The sequence below is a fragment of the Haematobia irritans genome, chromosome 1, assembly GCF_050003625.1.
Source record: "Haematobia irritans isolate KBUSLIRL chromosome 1, ASM5000362v1, whole genome shotgun sequence".
NCBI classification, from domain to species: domain Eukaryota; kingdom Metazoa; phylum Arthropoda; class Insecta; order Diptera; family Muscidae; genus Haematobia; species Haematobia irritans.
In genome coordinates this window covers 166,268,947-166,295,623 of record NC_134397.1, presented here as the reverse complement: position 1 = coordinate 166,295,623, position 26,677 = coordinate 166,268,947, and the positions used below count along the sequence as shown (strand labels likewise).

Sequence of the window (26,677 nt, the reverse complement as noted above, 5' to 3'; positions counted from 1 at the left end):
AAGGGAAAGTGCCTTTAGCATTTTTTGCCAATACATGGAAAACATCTCGAGAAGAGAAAAAGTGCAAATTTCCCTCAAAAACTCTTTTAATGTTTATTTTTTTATGTCGTGTTTAATGAGCCAAACTTTGATTATTGAAGTTTCTGTTTGCATTCGTTGTTTTTGCTACCTTGCTAGATTTTGTTTGTCTTCTATAGAAGATGAAATTCTAGAACTTGGAATGGAGCCATGGGACATGGTAGTAGCAATAAGAGGAAGTTAGGTGGGCTGATATGGAAGGAGCGAGGGAAATTGTGCGTGCAGGTATTACAGATTGAAAGTAGATTTTTTTTGTTATGTTGAAATCACTACTTGTTTGAGTAGAGAGTTGGTTTTTTCGTATTTTGCTTTTTCTTTGAAGCAACTAAAGTGTCTCCTTATTAGATTGCTTGTATCGAAGTGTGTGTCTTGTGGGCCGGTGTTTGTGTGAGCATAAGCACGTTTAATTGTGTATTAGTTTATGCGTGTGGATGTGTGTGTGTATGTGTTTTTCAGCCAAAAGGCATGTTTTCCTATGTACTTATTTGTATACCATTAATGGAATGCATTCAAGTAGTTAGTTGCCTCACGTATTTGTAAACACGTCTGTTTGTCTAAAATTCCATATAGTGTTTGTTCTAAAGATATTATGTTAGTTAGAAACATGAATGAAGCTTTATACGACTTAATAAGGTATCATGGTATAGGTGTAAGTGTGTGTGTGTATGTGTGTGTTTTATAAACAACTTTATTTTCTTTATAGTTTCCAAAATAACGGGATTATTTTTTAATATAAAATCTGATAGAAAAGATCTCTTATCTTTGTTATATCCACCACCATAGGATGGTGTTGATAATGCTGGAGACATAATAAGTTTGTTATTTCTTTTGTAACATATCGATTTACGAACATATATTCATGATCAGAGTGAAATTCTAAGGCAATCCTATAATGTCCATGAGTCAGTTCGTCTGATGTAATCCCGCCACAACCTTCAATAATGAATGATGGCTGGTACATTTTAGCACAAACACGCAAGCAGTTTGAGTTAAAGGATGGCATTTATCAGTCCAGGGTTTGATATAGACCCCATATAGACCGATGACTCGACTCGACTTCTTTCAGATTGGAAATATAGAGTTCGGCCGGTTCAAAAAGAAATGAGTCACATGTCTTGACTTCTGAAGGACAAGGAAGAAGGAATTTTTTCCCATTCCCTCCATCCGTCTGATGTAATCACGCCATCATACTGACACATTTTGACAAGAAATTGTTTCTTTTTTTTCAAAGCTGGCCTACACAGAAAACGATATCACCAAAATATTTCTAATTAAAAAGTTGACACCATTAACTTTTAATGAAAACAAAGTCAATTAAGAAAATTATTGAAAATTTTTAATTAAAATATTAATCATTTCTATTAATATTTTAATTAAATAAAAAAATATATTTTCGTTTATTCCGTAAAAATAGGTGTTTAATTGAACCAATTAAAAAATTAATTGAAGTGCCGGAAAATTCAAATAATTTTTTGATCAAATATATGTTTTAATTCTGTGATTGGTACTATCATACTCGTGATTGAAGAAATGTCAATTAACAAATTATTTAGCGATTGAATTAGAGAAAAATTGTGATTTAGTCTGAACAAGTATATACGGCCGTAAGTTCGGCCATGCCGAATCTTATGTACCCTCCACCATGGATTGCGTAGAAACTTCTACGAAAGACTGTCATCCACAATCGAATTACTTGGGTTGTGGTATTTTAAAACTTCTTAACATCGTTTTCTAAATTGTGAGTTAGTCCATACGTGGTATATATTAGACAAAAAAGGTGTGCATAGGTAAGTCTACAAATAATTACGAATCGCTATGGACTTTTTGGGGCCCGTATACAATTATGAATTTGATATGGACCAATTTTTGTGTGATTGGGGATCGATTTATCTGAGGGCTATATATAACTATAGACCGATATGGACCTACACACAAAAAATTTTTTTCTGATTCAATCACGAAATTAGTTGATCCAATTAATTTTTAATTGAAATGTCTTCAAGCGCAGAAATGATAGTATCAGTTAAAAAATTAATTGAAGGTCAATTAAAAAGTTAATTGATCCAATTAAAAAATTAATTAATACTATTATTTTTGTGATTGATTTTTGTTTCAATTAAAAAATTTGTTGAATCAATTAAATTTTTAATTGAATATTTTTTAAAACTCAATTAAAATTTTAATTGGAAAAATTTTCGTGAAATTTTTTCGTGTGTAGTTAGGCATGGTTTTTAACGGCCATATACACAGAAAAAAATTTCACGAACAATTTTCCAATTAAAATTTTAATTAAGTTTTAAAAAATATTCAATTAAAAATTTATTTGAATCAACAAATTTTTTAATTGAAACAAAAATCAATCACAAAATTTAATTGGATCAATTAATTTTTAATTGACCTTCAATTAATTTTTTAATTGATACTATCATTTCTGTGATTGAAGACATTTCAACTAAAAAATTAATTGGATCAATTAATTTCGTGATTGAATTAAAAAAAAAAAAAATTGTGTGTACTAGCACAACCCAGCAAAAACTCTCATTACCCGGTAATCTTGTAGGTAAGACTGTTTAAAAATTAATAACCACTTATTAATTGGCATCGCTTCGGATTACATTTACATACGCATGTCCTAGGAGGAAAGTACTTCTCCCCAGGCATACCTTCAGCCATAAAATAAGTAGTGCTTTTAAAGCATATAAAACCTAATATGTAATGACTTATTCGTAGATACACCAAAGCTTGAAAAATAGCCACTTTTTGTCTCAGGCAAACAAATCTCTAAAATATTGATTTCTATCGCCGATTACAATGGATCAAAATATGGCGAGTGATGCTGTAATAGGAACACTACTTGAATAGAAACGAATATTGTATAAATAAACAAAAATCTAATAAATCATCTAAATAAGATTACACACAAATTAATATCACATTTAAAATAGAAATGAATGTAGGTTGTTGATTTTAAGTCCCTTTTTTATAAGGCAAATGGCATTTAAAATTTAGTTTAAGTTTTGGAAGTGTAATGTGAATGAGGTATAAAAAAGTATTTATTTAAAACATAATATGATAATGTAATTAATTTAAACACAATTTTATGAAATATTTGTGATAAAAATTTCTTAACGGTAGAATCTTAAGAATTACCGTTACATTAAATATTCGTTTTGATTTTTTATGTAAATGCTCAATTATGTGAATAATTATACCTTATGGTACCATCATTTATTAACAGCCAACTGCCTAAAAATTTTAGAATAACAATTCGAAAATTACCGAGAAGTATTTATTTTTGTCATTACCAGTTAGTCATTATAACTCACCGCAATGTAATGCAACGTGTAATGACAGCTTTACTTTTGGTAATGTAATTTGTAATGAGATGTGGTTACCTAGTTTTTGCTGGGAATGTACCAACTTTCAACTAACTCGAGTGAAATTTGCTCCTCCAAGAGGCTCCAAAACTAAATTTCGGGATCGGTTTATATGGGGGCTACATATAATTATGGCCTGATATTGATCAATACCTGCATGGTTCTTAGAGACCATATACTAACACCACGTACTAAATTTCAATCATATCGAATGAATTTTGCTTCTCCAAAAGGCACCGGAGGTCAAATCTGGGGATCGGTTTATATGGGGGCTATATATAATTATGGACCCATATGGACTAATTCCTGCATGATTGTTAGGGACCATATACTAACACCACGTACCAAATTTCAACCGAATCAGATGAATTTTGCTATTCTACGAGGCTCCGGAGGTCAAATCTGGGGATCGGTTTATATGGGGGCTATAAATAATTATGGACCGATGTACACCAATTTTTGCTTAGTTGTTAGAGACCATATACTAACATGGGATTCAGCGGGATCGGATGAAATTTGCTTTTCTTAGAGGCTCCACAAGCCAAATCTGGGAATCGGTTTATATGGGCGCCATATATAATTATGGACCGATGTGGACCAACTTTTGCATGGTTGTTAAAGGCCATATACTAACACCATGTACCCGATCGGATGAAATTTGCTTCTCTTAGAGGCTCCGCAATCCAAATCTAGGTATCGGTTTGTATGGGGGCTATATATAATTATGAACCGATGTTGACCAATTTTCGCATGGTTGTTAGAGGCCATATACTAACACCATGTACCAAATTTCAGGCGTATCGGATGAAATTTGCTTCTCTTAGAGGATCCGCAAGCCAAATCTGGGGGTCCGTTTATATGGGAGGCTATACGTAAAAGAAGACGGATATGGCCCATTTGCAATACCATCCGACCTACATCAATACATAATAACTACTTGTGCCAAGTTTCTAGTCGATAGCTTGTTTCGTTCGGAAGTTAGCGTGATTTCAACAGACGAACGAACGGACATTCTTAGTTAGATCGACTCAGAATTTCACCACGACCCAGAATATATATACTGTGTTACAAACGGAATGACAAAGCTAATATATTCCCCATCCTATGGTGGAGGGTTTAAAAACAATCTGTGTATATCTGTCCTGATTTAGATATAGCCCCATATAGAGTGATGCTCCGATTTGACTTCTGTTAGATTGGAAAACTAGAGGTAGGTAGGTTTAAAAGAGTTAAATTTCGTTTATATAGGTCTATGTTTTGATACGTTTTGATGTAGCTCCCATATAGACAAATCATTCGATTTGACTTTTTGGGCATCTAGACGCTATTTTTATCAGATTTCCCTGAAATTGGAAATTTTTTGCGTTAAGGAAGAGCTATGCCAAATTTGATTTATATCGGTTTTAATAAAGCCCCAAATAGACTTCTTGGGGGCATGCAAGCCTCAATTTTCATCTGATCTGCTTCGCATATGAAATTTGGAGGATTTTTTAAATTGCTTTAGCGTTAGTTTGATAAAGCCCGCATAGAAATTGATGGGATTATTATGAAGATTCATTTCTAAAACTGTAGAATTTGGGTTTCGAATCATGTAAAAATTGATATTTTAATACTATTTTCGTGGCTTCTTAGAAGACATATTAAATATTTTATTTTAGAAATGAAAAAAGTTTTTCGTACAAATCTAAAATTTCAAATTTTAGTTTGGAAGCCGTAACATACTTTCTTAAGGGAGAGAGTTGTTCCATCAAATTCACCTAAAATTCTTTATTGTAAAATATGACTTCAACAAAATACCAAAACATCTACAATGTGATGCGTATTTAAGATTCGTCTAGACCGATCATTCAGCCTTATTTACTTGTTCTATTTCTCTTGGATTCACTTATTTGCCGAACTTAAATTCTGTATTTAAATTGATATACACAGCACAATATTTAAATGCTGAATTTTCATTTGCATATAATTCTTTGTTTTTTTTTTTTTGTAGCTCAGAAAGAAATGTTCGTCAATAAATATTCACGTTAAGATTTAAAATTATTTAAAGTGCATATGGGCTCCATCAATTTCGGAGGCCACTATGGTATACCAATGCCAGCTCCTCTGTTCGTCGTGGGCAAACAAGAAATTGCCCAGATTGTATTCCATCTTGTTTGGCCAGTCAGGGGTAAACAATAAAAATACATTTCTGTTTGTTGGACTGAAAAGCTTCCTCAATGGATTACCATAAAAATTGTGCAAATACAATCAGGGTGCTTTGGGATGGTTCGGCAATAAAAATAATTTAAAGTAAACATTTTTAAACCTACAAATTTGAAATAATATAAAAGTATACTCAAAATATGAAATATACACAATGTGATATCACATAAAAGGCGAGGATATATGGATTAGAATAGTGATGTCAACATGAGTGACATGGAATTTGTGAGATTTCACCTTGAGATCGTTTCTAATTGCTCTTGTAAGGAATATTTTAAGATCTTTGATGATTTTTCAGATCTCGAACCATGCAAATCCAGCGCAACGGCTGTGTTAAATTCCTCGCTTCTGCGCTATTTTTTCACCACTTCTAGATTCAAAAATAACCTTTTGCACTACTTTTGTGGCGAAGCTTTGTTTGCTGCGTTCCACTTTCGACCTAGCACCAAAAAAGTTTTTCAGCAGTCGATTTTCCTCTCTCAGGTGACATTTCTATGTGTTTCAAAGCTTCTCTAATTGGTTTTATCATAATGTGACACACGGTTGGGACTCGGCTTCAAAATTGAAATGCCTTATCATTGAGCTAAACATGTAACAAGAGAGAGACAAGAGAGAAATTTCCGACTATGGTATCTGAATGGACTGAAACAAAGACGGGCTGCCACTATACCTTACCAATTCCAGTGACAGTTCATGTTATTGTCGACAATCTTACAAAAGCATTTGGATGGAAGGATACAAGTTCTCAATAAGTGGCGTAAAAATGAAGTTCTTGTTTTAATTACCACAGCACATTAACCACCAAAATTTCCAGATCCGGAATCTGGGACATTTTGAAGAGTAAGGTCGTGTTCTACCGGTCAAAGGCCATAATTCGTGTAAAAGTGCAAGGGTTCACCAATGTACTACAAAAGTTAGACTGGAAAGAGCCAAGGAGTTGCTCCACTGGCACCAGTTTGGCTTTGCCTGACGGGAATCCATTGTACATTGAGCAGCTTGTGATCAAGCAAAATGAGTGGGTTTATTTGCTAAAGAGGTCAGCTGAAAATGTACACTTTTGATTGGCCACAAGAACGCAAATTCCGCCGTTGGTAATGGTATAGACTCCCCTCTGGTATTCACTGTGGGATAGATGCCGAGTATTATCGGGAAAATATACTGACAACTTTACTGAAGCCCTGGACATACAGAACCATTGCACTCAACACGTATTAACCAAGAACAGTTTAAAAAGGAAGTTCCTCGCTTCATTACTACTGCACAATGGCTACCAAATTTTTCGGATCTGCAATCCGTTGGACGTTTGCGCCTTGGGACATTTTCAAGAGTAATGTTGTGATGTGGACCATTAGAAGGTCATAATTCGTGCAAAAGCGCAAGAGCTCACCGATGCACAAAAAAGTTAGACTGGAAAAAGTCAAGGAGTTCTTCACTAGCACGATAGTGGGCAGTTACCGAATTTGGTATTTTCTGATGAGAAGTCAGCTTGTAAACATTCAAAATGCAAAATAAGCTGCCTATGGTTATGGTGGTGCTCGCCGTAGGATCAAAATAAATGCCACGAAAATTTATCGAAAACAGTATTGAACCCCTGGGCAGACAATCATATCGGCCCATATAATGGCCTTTCCAACGCAACTCTCATCACCATCGCACTCCACACGCGTCAAGCAAGAATGGCTAGAATGGGAGCCACCGTGGTGCTATGGTTAGCATGTCCTCCTGGCATACAGAGGGTCGTGAGTTCAAACCCAGTTTCGACCAAAAACCAACAAGTTTTTCAGCGGTGGATTACCCCCTCTCAGTAATTCTGGTGACATTTCTGCTATAAAAAGGAGGTCCCTTGTAATTGAGAGAAAACAGGGAATTGGGCAGCACTCAGTGATAAGAGAGATGTACACCACTGCACACAATTTTTTTTCTGATTCAATCACGAAATTAATTGACCCAATTAATTTTTTAGTTGAAATTTCTTCAATCACAGAAATGATACAATAAATTAAAAAATTAATTGTCTGAGCAATAAATTAAAAAATTAACTGATCAAATTAAAAAAATTAATTGATACTATTAATTTGTATGATTGATTTTTGTTTCAATAAAAAATTGTTGAATCAATTACATTTTTAATTGAATATTTTTTAAAACTCAATTAAGATTTTAATTGAAAAAATTTTCGTGAATTTTTTTCTGTGTGTGGTATAACAATGGACTGAATAGTCTAAGTGAGCCTGAAATATCGGGCTGCCACTATACCTAACCTAACCTGAGAATGGCTAAAAAGGAGGTTCCTCGCTTCATTTCTACTGGAAAATTGGCGCCAATATCTCGGATCGATCCGTTGGACTTTGAAGGAAACAAAATCATCGGATTTTCTTGCTAAAGAGGTCAGCTGAAAATTTACACTTTCGATTGGCCATCAGCATTCAAGCGCCACCGATGGTACTGATTTGGGCTCATCGCACGTATTCATCAACGGTGGGGTCAAATATAAATGCCGAATATTGTCAGGAAGATGTCCTAAAGACAGTATTGAAGCCATGGACAGACAAACTATTTGGCCGCCGACCATGGACATTCCAACTAAGGACTCAGCACTCGTCAACTAAGAATGGGTTAAAAAGTAGGTTTCACGCTAAACTTCTACCTTAGACCACAAAATCTCCGGATCTCAAACCGTTGGACTTTTGTTCCCGAGCATTTTGGAGAGAAAGGTTGGCACTAAGAAATAAGTGTCGTTCATCTCAGGATGGCGCTGCGCCTGGAACGGGTCAAATTACCGCAGAACCACTTTCGATCAGCATGTGTCAGCTTTGTCGGTCGTTTTTATCTGATACTAAAATTTGATGGTATTTCCTTGTTGCCCTTAGGTTAGGTTAGGTTAAAGTGGCAGCCCGATTAAGATTCAGGCTCACTTAGACTATTCATTTCATTGTGATACCACATTAACTAAAAGTACCTATTACATATGGGCACTTCTAGTTTTAACCGTTGAACCTTCTCGATTATTTTCTTCTGTTGAACCAACCAGATTGTTCCAAAAACATTAGCAGACTGCTTAAGTTAACGTTGTCCAGGTCCGCCAGTAATCTGAAGCTATATGCCCCTAAAATTTGCTTACGCCTTACACAAAATGCAGGACACTCACACAAGAGGTGTTTGATTCCTTTTCCTCCGCATCATGACAGCTCATACAATAGTCATTATACTTCGCACCAATAGTTTTTGCAAAATCGCCTATCAGGCAGCGACCCGTTATAGCAGATATCAGGAGTGATATCTGACGTCTCGAGAACACTAGCATATCTAGTGTGCGGTTCAAGTTTAAATGGGGCCATATTTGCTTGGTGTCGTTACAACCCTTACAATTCTCCCATCGAACATTTGCCATCATGACAGCCTTCTCACGCAGTAAGAGCTTGCAGGTAGCCAGAGGCATACCAACAGATTATAGTTCCCCTGCAATATGTAAGGTAGTTCCTATCCTTGCTAGCTCATCTGATTCGCAGTTCCCCGGTATGTTCCTATGGCCAGGCACCCATACTAGGTGAATATTGTGCTGCTCAGCCATCTCATTTAGAGATTTGCGGCAGCCGATGGCCGTTTTCGAGTTGAGGAACACAGAGTCCGAGGATTTTATTGCAGGTTGACTGTCTGAGTATATATTAATGCCAATATTGCTTGGAGCATTACTTCTCAGCCAATTCACCACTTCTCTTATTGCTAATATTTCAGACTGAAAAACACTACAGTGATCAGGTAATCTTTTGGCTATTCGAAGTTCTAGATCTTTAGAATATATTCCGAAACCCACTTGACCATCCAATTTAGAGCCATCAGTGTAGAAATCTATATATCTTTTATTCCCCGGGGTCCGTGTACACCACGCCTTACAGTTGGGAATTAGAGTCTCAAACTTTTTGTCGAAAAGTGGACTCGCCAAAGTGTAATCCACTACGCTAGGCACATCTGGCATTATTTTGAGGACCGAACTGTGACCGTAACTTTTTTCCGACCACAGCGATAGCTCGCGCAACCGCACAGCCGTTGTTGCAGCTGACTGTTTGGCCGAAATGTCTAAAGGCAATATATACAGTATGACATTAAGAGAATTTGTTCCTGTCTTGCTGAATGCACCTGAGATACACAAGCACGCCATACGCTGAACTTTGTCTAAACTTGTCGGCTGGTGAAGTGCCGGCCACCAGACTACAACACCATATAGCATTATAGGTTTAACCAATGCCGTGTATAGCCAATGTACAATTTTTGGTTTTAGTCCCCACTTTTTCCCTATTGCATTTTTGCACGAGTATAAAGCTACCGTTGCTTTCCTCGCCCTTTCTTCAATATTAAGCTTAAAGTTCAACTTCCTGTCCAAAATAACACCAAGGTATTGTGCACACTCCCTAAAGGGAATTTCAATACCCCCTCAGGAAATGGGCCTAACCGTGGGAGTTTTGCGATCTTTGCAGTACATGACTAGTTCTGTCTTTGCAGGATTTACCCCAAGACCATTATCTTTTGCCCATTTCTCAGTCATCCGGAGGGCTCTCTGTATAATATCTCTAACTGTTGATGGGAAATTTCCCCTGACTGCTAGCGCCACATCATCTGCGTACGCCACCACTTGTATCCTTTCTTTTTCTAGGGAAACCAGAAGGTCGTTTATAGCAACATTCCAAAGAAGAGGTGATAGGTTAGGTTAGGTTAAAGTGGCAGCCCGATTAAGATTCAGGCTCACTTAGACTATTCAGTCCATTGTGATAAAAAAGAAGAGGTGATGGAACTCCTCCTTAAGGAGTGCCTCTGTTCACATACCTTTGTATGTTTGCTTGTCCTAGTGTGGCTGAAATGCGTCTCTTCCTTAGAAGTTCGTCTAACATCCTTAGTATACCTGGATCTACATTCAGAGTTGCCCTTGAACAACAGATTTAAAAAAGAATGAAAAATCTTCATACTTATATTATGTAACCGATACTAGTTAGATACCGCTGTTAATTAGACAAAGAATGAAAAATCTTCATCCTTATATTATGTAACCGATACTAGTTAGATACCGCTGTTAAATAGGCAAAATTATTTCGAAATTATTTACTTTTCACGCCAACTTTTATTTGCGTTACACCCCAATCAATAACCATAAAAGGTAAGAAAAAACGAAAACTCGTGTGAACCATTTTTCCCCGACTATAATAAAAACTGACTTACCACTTAAATCAATACGAAATATTGGTACATCGGCATATGTACTGGTTGTATTCAAGCGTAACTTCTTTGTTTTTGAATCGTATGCTTCCAAATAGTAGTGCTGCTGGAGACCACCATCATAGCCAGGCATACATTCCAATTCCATGGTCGAGTAGATGATGTTATCATAATTGTCGAAATTGATGGTGCCGCCTCCACCACCAGCAACGCCTCCACCCAACAAACCATTTGCAATGCCAGCATTGACACCATCATTCCCGGATAAACCATAAGGACTGACAAGACTATGGGTGGCAATACCATTGTGAAAACTATACTCCATACGTGAATAATCAAAACGTGGTTCATTATGGCCATCATTGTCCATATCGATATCGTTGTCAACATCGTTAATTTCTACAGATTCAAGATTATGTTGTTGCTGCTGCTGATGATGATGGTAGGTGGTGGAACTCATTGATGCTGCTGCTGCTGAGTAATGATATGGTTGGTCTGTTTGCTGTTTTGGGGTTTGTGAAATTTCGTTTTCTTTTATGGCTGGTGTTGCTACGGATGTATTGCCATTTGTCTGTTGATTTTCTTTTTCCAATTCTTTATCAAGACTGGAGATGACTTCATCGAGAACTTTAGAATCATTCAGGGAATAATCCTCTACCATTTCAGCTAATAAATCATCATCGGAGACATCACCTTCAACATCAACCATATCTTCTTCATCTTCAAGGGCAAGATCTTCATCATCTTCAATTAAATTGCCATTGGCCAATTCATCATCTTCATTATCTCCGGTTTCCCCGGTTTCCATATCCCCCTCTAGGTCATTATCTTCGGCTAGGGCTAAAGCCACATCTTCATCATTTTCAGTATCATCCTCCTGCAGGATATTTAAACTATTGTTGGAATTATTTTGCGGTGTTTTTGGATAATTTTGAGGATATTGTAAAACATTATTCTCATATATATCTATGGATTCCAGAGTTTGGTCATCACTTGATTGATATGCTGCCGAACCAACATCTGTCTCTTTGCCAGTATCTATCAGGGATTCTTTACTATTGATTTCATCATAGGATTTGATTGATTCCAGTGGCATTTCGTTATCATCTGATGCCGCCGTCTGTTGAAGATGAGCTGCAGCATTATCCTCCCTGCTGGTTAACTGTTGATGCTCTTGGTTCTGCTGTACCAAACGATTGGTGGTGGTGGTAGTGATTTGAGGTTGATTCGGAGGTTTTTGAAGCTTTGAGGGTCTCTTTGGGGTCAGTGAATTTTTCATTGTCATTTGTTCACCAGAATTGTTGACATTTTTGAAAGCTACCTGAAGATTTTTGTTAGCATCACTAATGCCGCTGCTGCCGGTAAGGCTTTTTGTTTTATTGGGCTTATTGGCCGAGTCCTCCAAAAGTTGAGCATAGAAGAGCTCTTTTGTATTATCCTGTTGAGCTAATGATTTGCGTATTCTCTTTTTATCATTCAATTCAATTGAATTCATTGAGTGCTGATGCTGCAGCTGTTGTTGTCTCTCTTTGGTATCAGTGATTATATCTTCCTTGTCCTCATCATTATCATTATCAATGTCATGGTGATATTGAGTTTTACTATCAACTCTGGTCAGGCTTGCCATGTCATATTCATTAGCATTATTTGAGGGATTTGCTAAATGTTGTTGATAAAATTTCATTGTAGCCTCGGTACCTTGACGATCCCCGGATTTAGATCCATCATCGTGGTTTTCTTCTTGTTGATGATATATTGCAGAATGTTGTTCATTGGCCTTGTTGTTGTTGGTTGTTGTTTTCTTCAGAACATTTGCAACATCTCGTTTGACTAGTCGTAATTTTTTGTCATGGCACAGTTGTTTTTCGTTTGATGATACTTGTAAAGGAGTAACTGGCAAAGATGGAGGAGTATCGTTAGAAGCCTCCATTTTGTGATGCTGCTCTTGTTGACTCTTCTTCTGATCCTTATGATGTTGTTGTTGTTGTTGACTATGATGAATTACCCCTATTGTGTTTATATCACGTGAATGCAACTGTTTTTTCCCATTGCCGCGATACCTATCGCTTCCATCATCTACCTTTTTTTGTTTGACTGGCATTGCATTATGACCATGTTTTTTCTTGGCCACCTTCTCTAAACGCAATGATAAATTGGATTTTCCCTTATTTTCCACTTCGGCATTGCTAGCAGTAACTTTGGACTGGGACAATTTTTGTTGTTTTGTTGTAGAATCATGCTGGTGATGACGCAGCTTCTTCTTTGGGGAAGCTGTACCACCAACACTACCACCATCATTCTCAGCACCAGAAGTTCCTACAATGTCATCATTGAGTTTGTTGATTTTAGCCTTGTTGTTGTTGCTGCTCTTCTTCTTCTTCTTAACATTGATGTGGTTTTTATCTGCTGCAGTTAAAGGACTACCAACTGCACTGGCAGCACGTTTCATACGCAGTTTTTTCTCTGTATTTATGTCCATTTTATTTTTACCCAAGCTACCACCCTGAGCTGGTGTTCTCATTGTCGTCTTGGTTTTGGTGGTCGTTGTCGTTACTGTGGGTAAGGCTGACAATGACAATCCATCACTTTGATTATTGATAAATGCCTTGTTGTTGCTGTTGCTATTGTGTGCTGCGGTAAGCGCTTCAGCTTGGGGTCCTCTATTAAGTTTTTGTGGAGAATCCTTTGGAGCCCCAGAAGAGGCAACTTGATGGTTTTGATGTGGTTGTTTGTTGTTAACAATTTTATTTTTACTTGGGCGATATTGTTGTTGCTGCTGTTGTTGTTGCTGTGATATGTTGGATTGTTGCTTATTTTTATCATTCGCCTGACGTTTGAGTCCCGGCAAAGCCACCGAGGGTGTAAATGAAATACGTCTCTTGATAAGTTGGATCTGTTGGGGACTTAGAGGCTGGTGATATTTTTGTCGAATCATTTGTTGTTGATATTTCATCTGATATTGTTGCTGCTGTTGTTGGAGTTTTTGATTAACATTGCTGTTATTAGTTCTTTTATTGTTAGTAGCACTATTGGCACTAGCAGGTCCAGAACCATTACTTTTTGTAGTTTTTCCCATAGTCCCTTTAAGGTTTCCAGCCGTTGTTGTACTCCCTGGATATTTACTGGTATTTGAAGTCTGCGAATTGGGTTTGGATGCCGATGGTTGAATGTTGTTGCTACCACCACCAGCACCACCAACCGCAGCAGCACCACCACCACCATTATTATTGCGCTCACGTACATATTCCATATGCGGGAAATTTGTTTCGTGCCTTCCATATTGTGTTGGCATCATCATTTGATTGGCATGCATTGTTGTTTGATTCGAGGAATTTAACGATGCTGAGGTCACCACATATGGTCTTAGGGTACAGTTGCGTAAAGCTCCAGGTTTTGCTAGAAATTGTTACAAAAATAAAAAAAACGGATATAGAACAAGAAAAAATTGTGTTTTAGTTATAATGCAGAGAGAAATTTCATAGAAAAAAAAAAAAAAACAGAATAAGACAGTAAGGGATACTATCGATATGGTGATGTTAAAGAATATGATATCAAATTATGTTATTATGTATAATTTTCATTTTCATTTTGATTTTTATTTAGTTTTGTTGATGTGTTTGTTGTTGATTTGATTTTATACAAACTTTTTGATTTGCTTTGATTGTTATGTTATGACCAATTTGTTTGAAACGTGGTCGTTTTGAAAGATTTCTAGGTAAGGGATTTTTTTTTTGTATTAATGGAAAATTCTGACAGACATAAAAAGGCCTATATACGATATGTAATAATGTGTAGACCATCATATCATGGACAATAGAAATGGGAAGGAAACTAAAAAAAAAGTTGCATCTTTGGTTGAATTTATTTTTTGATATGAAGAAAACGTTTTTAACTTTTAAGTATCTAGGATAGGATTGAATATTTAAAGTGATAATAACAGATAATAAAAATTCCATAAATGAAATATGTTTTCTATATAAAATTTCATATAACCTCGATTGTTAACCTAGATATCTCTTTAAAAATTACCAATACCGAAATCCTTTAGGGAAGGTCAAATCTACGTTTGCTTAGATATTGTTGACCAGGTATTACTATAGCCAACACCATAGAATGGCGATGGGGATATAATCAAAGTTGCAACTCGTGCGAAAATTAATCTACAAAAATTTGATGAAAACTTCACAAAATAAAAAAAAAAACAAACTCTTATTTTGAAATTTTTGATAAAATTTTTGAGGTTAAGACAAAAAAGTTTTTTCTTCAAAAAACAATGTTTTATTATTTTAGTATATTTCAGTATTTGCAATATTACATATCATGATACTATCCTATTAGCTACCATTTTTTGGGTGTAAATATGCCGAATTTTAAATGTTTTACAGGTTTTAGCTTGCGCTAAAAAAGAAAAATTGCCAAAAATTTTATTTCTATTGAAAATCTTGCCAAACTTGAATTGTATAGATTTTTTTTTTTATAAAATTACTTCTATAGAATATTTTATCAAAATTTTATTTCTATAGAAAATTTCCTCACAATTTTATTTTTAAAGAATTTTGTCAAAATTTTGTTCCTTTCCAAAATGTTATACCTATAGAAAATTTGGTCAACATTTTATTTCTGTAGAAAATTTTATTAAAATTTTATTTCTGTAGAAAATTTTGTCAAAATTTTATTTCTATAGAAAATTATGTCAAAATTTTATTCCTATAGTAAATTTGGTCAACATTTTATTTCTTTAGAAAATTAACACAAAAAAGTTTTTTTTTTCGAAAAAAAAAATGTTTTATTATTTTAGTTTATTGCAGTATTTGCAATTTTACATATTATTATTTCTCCTATTAGCGACCATTTTTTGGGTGTAAATAAGCCGAATTTTAAATGTTTTGTAGGTTTTGGCTTGCATTAAAAAAGAAAAATTGCCCAAAATTTTATTTCTATGGAAAATTTTGTCAAAACTTGAATTGTATAGATTTTTTTTTCTAAAATTACTTCTATAGAATATTTTATCAAAATTTTATTTCTATAGAAAATTTCCCCACAATTTTATTTTTAAAGAATTCTGTTAAATGTTTGTTTCTTTCAAAAATTTTGTAAACATTTTCTATAGAAAATTTTGTTAAAATGTTATATCTATAGAAAGTTTGTTCAACTTTTTATTTCTATAGAAATGTTGTCAACATTTTATTTCTGTAAAAAATTTTGTCAAAACTTTATTTCTATAGAAAATTTGGTCAACATTTTATTTCTATAGAAAATTTTGTCAAAATTTTAGTTCTATAGAAAATTGTGTCAATAACTTATTTTCATAGAAAATTTTGTCAATAACTTATTTTCATAGAAAATTTTATTACAATTTTATTTCTATCAACAATTTTGTTAAAATTTTATTTCTATAGAAAATTTTATTTGTGTAGTTAAATTTTGTCAAAATTTGAATTCCATAGAAAATTTTGTCACCATTTTATTTCTATAAAATTTTTTTTTCAAAATTTTATTCCTATAGAAAATGTTGTCAAAATTTTATTTGTGTAGAAATTTTTGTCAAAACTTTATTTCTATAAAAAATTTTGTTTATATAGAAAATTTTGTCAAAATTTTATTTCTATAGAAAAGTTTGTCAAAATTTTATTTCTATAGAAAGTTTTGGCAAAATTTTATTTCAATAGAAAATTTTGTCAAAATTTTATTTCTATAAAAAATTTTGTCAATTTTTTTTTTCTATAGAGAATTTTGTAAAAATTGTATTTCTATGGAAAGTGTTCTCAACATTTTATTTGTATAGAAAATTTTCTCAAAATTTTATTTCTATAGAAAATTTTGTCAAAATTTTATTTCTATAGAAAGTTTTGTCAACAACTTATTTTTCTAGAAAATTTTATCACAATTTTATTTCTGTGGAAAATTTTGTCGAAAACTTATTTTCATAGAAAATTGTATTATAATTTTATTACTATCAACAATGTTGTCAACATTTTATTTCTATAGAAAATTTTATTTGTGTAGTAAAATTTTGTCAAAATTTGAATCCTATAGAAAATTGTATCAACATTTTATTTCTATAAAAAATTTTGTCAAAATTTTATTCCTATAGAAAATGTTGTAAAAATTTTATTTCTGTAGAAATTTTTGTCGAAACTTTATTTCTATAGAAAATTTGGTCAACATTTTATTTCTATAGAAAATTTTGTCAAAATTTTAGTTCTATAGAAAATTTTGTCAAAATTGTATTTCAATCGAAAATTGTGGCAACATTTTATTTCAATAGAAAATTTTGTCAATAACTTATTTTCATAGAAAATTTTGTCAATAACTTATTTTCATAGAAAATTTTATTACAATTTTATTTCTATCAACAATTTTGTTAAAATTTTATCTCTATAGAAAATTTTATTTGTATAGTAAAATTTTGTCAAAATTTTATTTCAATGGAAAATGTTGTCAACATTTTATTTATATAGAAATTTCTCAAAATTTTATTCCTATAAAAAATGTTGTCAAAATTTTATTTCTGTAGAAATTTTTGTCAAAACTTTATTTCTTTAGAAAATTTGGTCAACATTTCATTTCTATAGAAAATTTTGTCAACATTTTATTTATATAGAAAATTTTGTCAAAATTTAATTTCTATAGAAAAGTTTGTCAAAATTTTATTTCTATAGAAAATTTTGGCAAAATTTTATTTCAATAGAAAATTTTGTCAGTAACTTATTTTCATAGAAATTTGTATTACAATTTTATTTCTATCAACAATTTTGTCAAAATTTTATTTCTATAAAAAATTTTGTCAACATTTTTTTTCTATAGAGAATTTTGTACAAATTTTATTTCTATGGAAAATGTTCTCAACATTTTATTTGTATAGAAAATTTTCTCAAAAGTTTATTTCTATAGAAAATTTTGTCAAAATTTTATTTCTATAGAAAATTTTGTCAACATTTTTTTTCTATAGAAAATTTTGTCAAAATTTAATTTCTATAGAAAATTTTATCAATATTTTATTTCTATAGAATATTTTGTCAAAATTTTATTTCTAAAGAAAAATTTGTCAAAATTTTATTTCTATAGAAAATGTTGTCAAAATTTTATTTGTAGAGAAAAGTTTGTCAAAATTTTATTTCTATAGAAAGTTTTGTCAAAATTTTATTTCCATAGAAAATTTTGCCAAAATTTTATTTCCATAGAAAATTTTGTCAACATTTTTATTGCTATAGAAAATGTTGTCAAAATTTCATTTCTCTGAAGAGTTCTGACAAAATTTTATTTCTATATAAAATTTTGTCAAAATTTCATTTCTATAGAACATTTTGTCAAAATTTTATTTCTATAGAACTTTTTGTCAAAATTATTATTTCTATATTCAAAAATTTTATTTCTATAGAAACATTTGCTTTTATGGAAAATGGAAATACTTCGTAGTTGAGACGTGTATTTTGCAAAATCTATCAAAACCGATCTTCGGATTTGACTGTTTGAGCCTGCAAACATCGAAAAAATATTGTTTTTGTTATTCGGTCGAAGCTAGGATTGAACCCAGGTCCCTTTGTATGCAAGCGTGCATGTCAACTATTGTACCACGGTGGCTCCCCATCGTTGGTAGTGGGTAAAATTAATAAAATCAATTATGCAAAACCTAAATTTTAAATTGATATCTTAGGTTAGGTCAGGTTATGTGGCAGCCCGATGTATCAGACTCACTTAGACTATTCAGTTCATTGTGATACCACATTGGTGAACTTCTCTCTTATCACTGAGTGCTGCCCGATTCCATGTTAAGCTCAATGACAAGGGACCTCCTTTTTATAGCCGAGTCCGAACGGCTTTCCGATATTGCAGTGAAACCATTTATTGATATCTTGCAAGTCCTCGCTTCTATCGTTCGGAAACGAAGCCAAAATAATTTAAGTAAAGACAAAGTTCTTGGATTTAGATAAGAATTTTTTTTTCAGTGTATAGATTGCTCTATGTAAATCGAAATAAATGAAAATTCTTAATCTGTGATTTAAAAAGATTTTTCATTAAATTTGCCTTAAATAAATTGTTAATATATCGCTTAAGATAATGAAAATTCAATAAGTGCACTCAAAAAAATGTGTACCCTATATGACACTAACTTTAATAATTTGTTTGCGTACGTTAGTTAAATGAACTAAAAAAGGGGAAAAATAAATACAAATGAAGCATAAATATTTACTCAATTCCTGTCTCCCACAAAAAAGTTCAGAATTTCTTAAAAAAAAATAAATCTTATCAATGATGAGACCATCATGAACTATGTATGGCACTAAAGAAATTTTTGCAATTTTTAACTGAAACTACAAGATTCTCTTTAGCAAGAGAGGTATAAATAAATTTTCTTGAATTTGTCCATTTGACCATTTGGCGTGACATTTCTATTTGTAATAAAGTTTATTTACATTTTTATAAAATTAACCAAACCTTTGCTTTCTGTTGTTTGAGTGTGGGATTTCTAGCCTAATTTTATAGAGCCCAGATTTAACGCTAAGTAGCATTCCCAACAATGTCTAATATTTGATTAGTTAGGGCTTCCATTACATCTACCTAAAGTCGAAGACTTCTGGCAGTCACCCTTCGTGAAAATGACGACTAAACTGTATTTTGGTCGATTGGCAAATGAAAAATTTAAGTTTTTCTAATTCAATGAAGTTATGCATTTTTGTTTAATATTAATTAAAAATGAATTGAATATAAAATTAAACTAAATCTTTGTTCTCATATTTGCTCATTTAAATAGGACGTAGTCAAAATGGGGAAGGTTGGCGTGAGTGTACAAAAAAAGGATGACTTTTCACGGTTGAAACTAATGGAGAGATATCTCATTAACGTCATTTCGATTTATTTTACGATGGCATTTCGAAAGGTCATTTCAAAATAAAATCTTTAAACTTTAAAGAAATCTCTCAAAATTCTCCAAAAAGAACAAAAACAACAACAACAACATAACGAAACAATTATTTTGTGTTTTTATACCCTGCGCCACACTGTGGAACAGGGTATTATAAGTTAGTACATATGTTTGTAACACCCAGAAGGAGATGATATAGACACATGGTGTCTTTGGCAATAATGCTCAGGGTGGGTCCCTGAGTCGATATAACCATGTCCGTCTGTCCGTTCGTCCGTACCTCCGTCCGTCCGTCCGTCCGTCCGTCCGTCTGTCTGTGAACACATTTTTGTGATCAAAGTCTAGGTCGCAATTTAAGTCCAATCGCCTTCAAATTTGGCACATGTTCCTAATTTGGGTCAGAATAGAACCCTATTGATTTTGGAAGAAATCGGTTCAGATTTAGATATAGCTCCCATATATATCTTTCGCCCGATATGCACTAATATGGACCCAGCAGCCAGAGTTTTATACCGATTGGCTTGAAATTTTGTACAAACATAACACTTAGTCGTATAGTCAAGTGTGCAAAATTTGATTGAAATCGGTTCAGATTTAGATATAGCTCCCATATATATCTTTCGCCCGATATGGACTTATATGGCCCCAGAAGCCAGATTTTTGGCCGAATTTGGTTGAAATTTTGCACTCGGAGTACAATTAGTAGTATAGTCCAGTGTGCAAAATTTGATTGAAATCGGTTTAGATTTAGATATAGCTCCCATATATATCTTTCGCCCGATATGGACTAATATGGTCGTAAAAGCCAGAGTTTTGGCCCAATTTGGTTGAAATTTTGTACAGGGAGTAGATTTAGCATTGTAGCTATGCCCGCTAAATTTGGTTGAAATCGATTCAGATTTAGATATAGCTCCCATATATATCTTTCGCCCGATATGCACTTATATGGACCCAGAAGCCAGAGTTTTATCCCGATTAGCTTGAAATTTCGCATAAGGAGTACAATTGGTAGTATAGTCTTGTGCGCCAAATTTGATTGAAATCGGTTCAGATTTAGATATAGCTTCCATATATATTTTTCACCCGATATGGACTTATATGGCCCCAGAAGCCAGAGTTTTGGTCCAATTTGGTTGAAATTTTGCACTAGCAGTACAATTAGTAATATAGTCATGTGTGCCAAATTTGATTGAAATCGGTTCAGAGTTAGATATAGCTCCCATATATATATTTTTCTGATTTCGACAAAAATGGTCAAAATACCAACATTTTCCTTGTTAAATCGCCACTGCTTAGTCGAAAAGTTGTAAAAATGACTCTAATTTTAAACTTAACTTCTAATACATATATATCGAACGATAAATCATAAATAAACTTTTGCGAAGTTTCCTTAAAATTGCTTCAGATTTAAATGTTTCCCATATTTTTTTTACTAACATTGTGTTCCACCCTAGTGCATTAGCCGACTTAAATTTTGAGTCTATAGATTTTGTAGAAGTCTATCAAATTCTGTCCAGATCGAGTGATATTTAAATGTATGTATTTGGGACAAACCTTTATATAGCCCCCAACACATTTTACGGATGTGATATGGTATCGAAAATTTAGATCAACAAAGTGGTGCAGGGTATAATATAGTCGGCCCCGCCCGACTTTAGACTTTCCTTACTTGTTTTTTCTATCAATAACTTTTTATTTTTATAAACTTACCAGCTGGTACAACCTGAAACAAACAAGGATCTGATTGTTTGCCAATTGAATTTTTACCCCAACAAGCCAATGTTCCATAGTCTCGCTCGCCTTTTGGTGTATAAATCAATTCACTTACAGTCTCTACTAAGAAAAACAAAAATAAATAAATATAGAAGAAGAAGATAAACTTTAAGTATTGAATTGTATTTTGCCTCTTGATAGAGATTTAGTATTTACGACAGCAAATTTCTTGATTATTTCCAACAGAGAAGAGAAATCATGATGAAATTGTGTCTTGTTTTGATTTTTTTTTTTGCAAAGCGATACGTACCATAAGTTTCAAAATGTGTGTCATTCGATTCAACAATGGTCCTATGGATATCACCAGTGGTTGTGGTCGTTTCCTGTATTGTGGCATAATGAGCCGAGGGCACTTCAAAATGTTCACCGCTGCTGGAAAAAGTCCATTCAAATTCAATTTCTGGTGGATCCGAATTGACACGGCAAGGTATGGGTACGGCTTCCTCTAACGAGGCACCAATGACAACCACTGTATTTGTACTACAAACGGGAGCATCTGAAAAGAATCAAAGGAAGAAAAATCCGATAAGAATCCCCGTTATTATGTAGGTTAAGTGTTTTGCTTATGCCCTTCAATTTGCTGTTTGTTGTCGTTTTTTTTTTTTTCAACCTAAAGATAGCAAAGGACTTTAACAGAATCGAATTATAAAAGATCTCAATGGCATTGAGATTCGTGAGAAGTTTTTCCTCATTTCTTTTTTTTTTTTTTTTTTGGTGGAATATTATGAAGGAAATACTTAAATTTTATATTTCCTTGGCAAAGGGAAAGATTCATTAAATTCACAAAAAATGGCAAAAAAAAACAGAAATTTGTTTATCTGTATGAGTGAAAAGAGAAATGTTTTTGTACTTTTATGTAAAATTTATTCATATCATTTCTAAAGTGCTGACGATTATCCCTTTAAAGGCATTATCTCTTTATTTTGATGGAACGGTGATTGTTTGTTTATTTGCGTGTGTGAGTGTTTGTGATTGTTGCAAGAAACTTCTGTGGCATAACCATTTTTCACACATACTCTGGCTGGTGTATGTGTATGAGTGAAGTGAAAGAAATTCCTTCCGTTCCCCAAGATCATAAAAATTTTACTTGAAAATATCCTGAAACGATGGATCACAAAAGTTCTACTGTTGGCAGCTGGATGGTATTTATTTACCAAATATTCATACAAACTTCAATGTACTTATACATTAGGGTGGATTACAATCGATGAGAAGTGCATTCATTCATATGAAGCACTGAGATCAAAATGGAATATGAGTTATGTTCGAAAGTTTGGCGAGAGGGAATTTAATGTCCCCTCTACTTGGCATGAGTCCCAACAGAGATGATATGTTATATGAGGGTTCAAATTCATACAATGAGATCTCAAAAATTAAGCTTTAGGTTTGTCCATTTTTGAGATCTAATCAGATCCAATTTTTCGGATCTGGTCATATATGGTAGAGATATTAACGTAGTTTCTCAAATTTTTACACACGAACAAAATTATGTCAATCCTAACATATAACGGACACGAAAAAAAGTTCCACTGGTGGACTATCCCTTCTCTGTAATGCTGGTGACATTTCTAAGTGTATGAAAGCTTCTCTAAGTGGCTTCATCGCAATGTGAAACGCTGTTAGGACTCGGATACAAGAAGGAGGATACTGGTCAATAAGCTTAACATAAAATCGAGCAGTCCTCAAGTTCACCACATGTGGACTGTATAGTCTAAGTTAGTCTAAGATTATCGGGCTGTCACAATAGCCAACCTAACCTAACTGGAATGAGTCTTTCCAAAAACGGTTCAGTGAAGGTCATATTAATTAGAGTTTTGGATGCTGGACTTCAGACCTATGGAGGTACAGATCAAAACGGAAACACAAAATATGATGAACCATCAAGGTAAAATATAGGAAACGGTGGGAGTAGTAGCACCTGCATCAAACAAATATCGTACAGCTCTCACTGCAGCGGTCCGGTGCTTAAATAGGGTAAAATTTTCACTGATGGATTATTCCTTCTCAGTAATGCTGGTGATATTTCTAAGTGTATGAAAGCTTCTCTAAGTGGCTTCATTGCAATGTGCAACGCTGTTAGGACTCGGATACAAGAAAGAGGATACTGGTCAATAAGCTTAACATAAAATCGGGGAGTCCTCAAGTTCACCACATGTGGACTGTATAGTCTAAGTTAGTCTAAGATTTTCGGGCTGTCACAATAGCCAACCTAACCTAACTGGAATGAGTCTTTCCACACACGGTTCAGTGAAGGCCATATTAATCAGAGTTTTGGATGCTGGATTTCAGACCTATGGTGGTACAGATCAATAGGGAAACACAAAATATGATGAACATCCAAGGTAAAATAGAGGAAACGGTGGGATTGCAGTGGCTGCATTAACCAAATATCGTACAGCTCTCACTGCAGCAGCCCGTTGTTTAAATAGGGTTTGCAGATCTGTCCGAAGACTGTTTATTTGCCGAAAAAATCTCAAAATAAAAAAAAACTCCAAAGTTCTGCAACAACTACATCCAAACAACCACATCCAAACCTTGACCGAAGAGTGTGAATCTGTGCAAATTCGGGACCCTACACATATCACAGAGGGACATAATTCCCACACCAATGCATTGAAGATGGATAGGAAGACGGAGCTGAATGCATGCACCAAACGCCGTAATCGAATTTCGATTGCCTGCTAGTACACAAATTAAAGTGGATTAAATGAACGCACAGACCACAGAGGCAACAGACAATTTAAATTGGAGGCTCAACACTGGATAGTGCGATGAGGAGAACTACAATGATCGGAACATCGACTACTGAAGGAAAATAGGATATCAGACAGGAAGATCATGGGAATTATGGTGATCATAATGAGACAGAAACTGCATTTTTATGGTGAAACACAAACTTTTTATTGGGTTATATTTTGGGTTTTTTGGGTATTTTCTTCAGTCAAATGGCGACTCGGACCAGAACTCCCGCATGGTATAGCCCCGTGATCATTTTAGATTTCCTCAGGATGTCGATGCGTATTACACCTTGAGAATTCATTTCCATTTTTCGTCACTGTAACGTAATGGATAGAAAGAAAATATTTTCCCCAGACAATGGAAGCTTGTTGACCAGAGTGAGAAAATGCAGAATCGGTCCATGCAGAGAAATAGAATTGTAAGATGAACCGATATAGACAAATTTTTGCGTGATTCGGGATCGGTTTATCTGGGGACTATACGTAACTATAGACCGATATGGACCAATTTTGGCATGGTCCATACTAGCACAATGTAAAACATTTAAACCGAATCGGATGAAATTTGATCCTCCAAGAGGTTTCGGTGGCACGGTTACCACAGTTGGTAGAATTTTACCAAAAATGGTAGATTTTTTATCGTTTGGTAGATTGGTAGAATTGTAGATGTTTTGGTAGATTTAGCAGAATATTCCTCTCTAAAAATTTTCTATAGAAATACAATTTTGACACAATTTCCTACAGAAATAAAATTTTAACAAACTTTTCTTTAGAAATAAAATTTTGGCAAAATTTTCTATAGAAATAAAATTTTGGCAAAATTTTCTATAGAAATAAAATTTTGACACAATTTTCTAAAGAAATAAATTTTTGATAAGATTTTCTAAAGAAATAAAATTTTGGCAAAATTCTCTATAGAAAAAAAAAAATTTGGTAAAATTTTCTGTAGAAATACCATTTTGGTAAAATTTTCTATAGAAATAAAATCTTGACAAAATTTTCTTTAGATATAAAATTTTATCAAAATTTTCATAGAAGAAAATTTTGGAAATTTTTTAAAGAAATAAAATTTTAACAAAATTTTCTATAGAAATAAAATGTTGGCAAAATTTTCTATAGAAATAACATTTTGACACAATTTTCTATAGAAATACAATTTTGACACAATTTTCATTTTCATTTAATTTGTTTGAGTACCTACACGCAAAAAGATAATTCTTTCCTCCAAACGAAATTTTAGACAAACAAAGTTCGTTTCTCATTTGCTTTTCGCTGTAAGGAAGTGTATTTGGAAGCAAAGTATATACTTTTGTGATAAACGTTTATTCTTTTCCAGGATGTAAAAACCATTTCATAAAGACTAACTCAAAAAAAAAAACTTTATTTTCTTGCTAATTGCATTTTCCCTCATATCTTTCTGACATCCACGAGGTTTTTTAGTTCTTAACTCCTTTTCCTGTAATACCAACAATGTAGAGGAAATTATACGATTTTATAAATTTTTACAATTTTTTTTACCTTTCGCCTGGACGGAGAATCGAACCGAGGACCATGCACTTTGTAAGCCAACACACTAACCACTGAGCATAGCTTGCGGCGCCCACGAACCGAATAAACAAAGTTTATTTAACAGAAACAAACATTTAGTTTGGCACCGTGGAGCAGTGGTTTCTACGTTCGACTCGCATGCCAAGGGTCGTGGGTTCAATCCCTGATTCGACCAAAGTTTTTTTTTTGTTTTTTTACATATATTCCACATATGTTCGGAAGATTCCGAAAAAATGTTCAACATTACATTGGAGTATATTAAATTTTGAACTGTAAAATGTGTCTTATTAAAGACCTAAAGTCAGAAAAGAACAGTGTTTGATATAAACGAAATGGACTGTGTTGTTGTTTCAAAAATAATTTTTTTTTTTTATTGAAAAAATAAAAATTTTGTAACAAACGATTTTTTTTTTTGTGATAAAAGTTTAAAATTTTCGAAGCAATTCAAAAAAATCTAACAAAAGAAAAACGTTTTCGGTACACGTTTTCCAAACGTTTTTTTTTCTTTGCGTGTACACAACAAGATTAAAATCTTATAATTACAGGGCAGGATTATAAATGTAAAAACATCTCCGACTTATAATAAGTAAGTTCTACAGAAATAAAATTTGGGCAAAATTTTCTATAGAAATAAAATATTGACAAAATTTTCTTTATATATAAAATTTTATCAAAATGTTCATAGAAAAGAAATTTGGAAAATATTTTAAAGAAATAAAATTTTAACAGAATTTTCTATAAAAATAAAATTTTGGCAAAATTTTCTATAGAAATAACATTTTGACAAAATTTTCTTTAGAAATAAAACTGTAACAAAATTTTCTGTAAAAGATTTTTTTTGTTCGGTAGTTTATTGGTAGAATTTTTATTTTATTATTCTAACTTCT

General features: G+C 33.3%; 1 protein-coding gene across 1 annotated transcript in view; it reads right to left on the bottom strand.

The window, feature by feature from the left end:
* The window catches only part of side-III (sidestep III), a 710,109-nt gene that overhangs the window by 61,010 nt on the left and 622,422 nt on the right, over positions 1 to 26,677 (bottom strand). The window contains exons 10-12 of the mRNA XM_075303796.1: positions 21,755 to 22,000; positions 21,442 to 21,567; positions 10,869 to 14,261 (exon numbers count right to left, since the gene is read on the bottom strand). Coding sequence (XP_075159911.1) covers positions 10,869 to 14,261; positions 21,442 to 21,567; positions 21,755 to 22,000 — 3,765 coding nt within the window. The remainder of the gene's footprint in view (positions 1 to 10,868; positions 14,262 to 21,441; positions 21,568 to 21,754; positions 22,001 to 26,677) is intronic.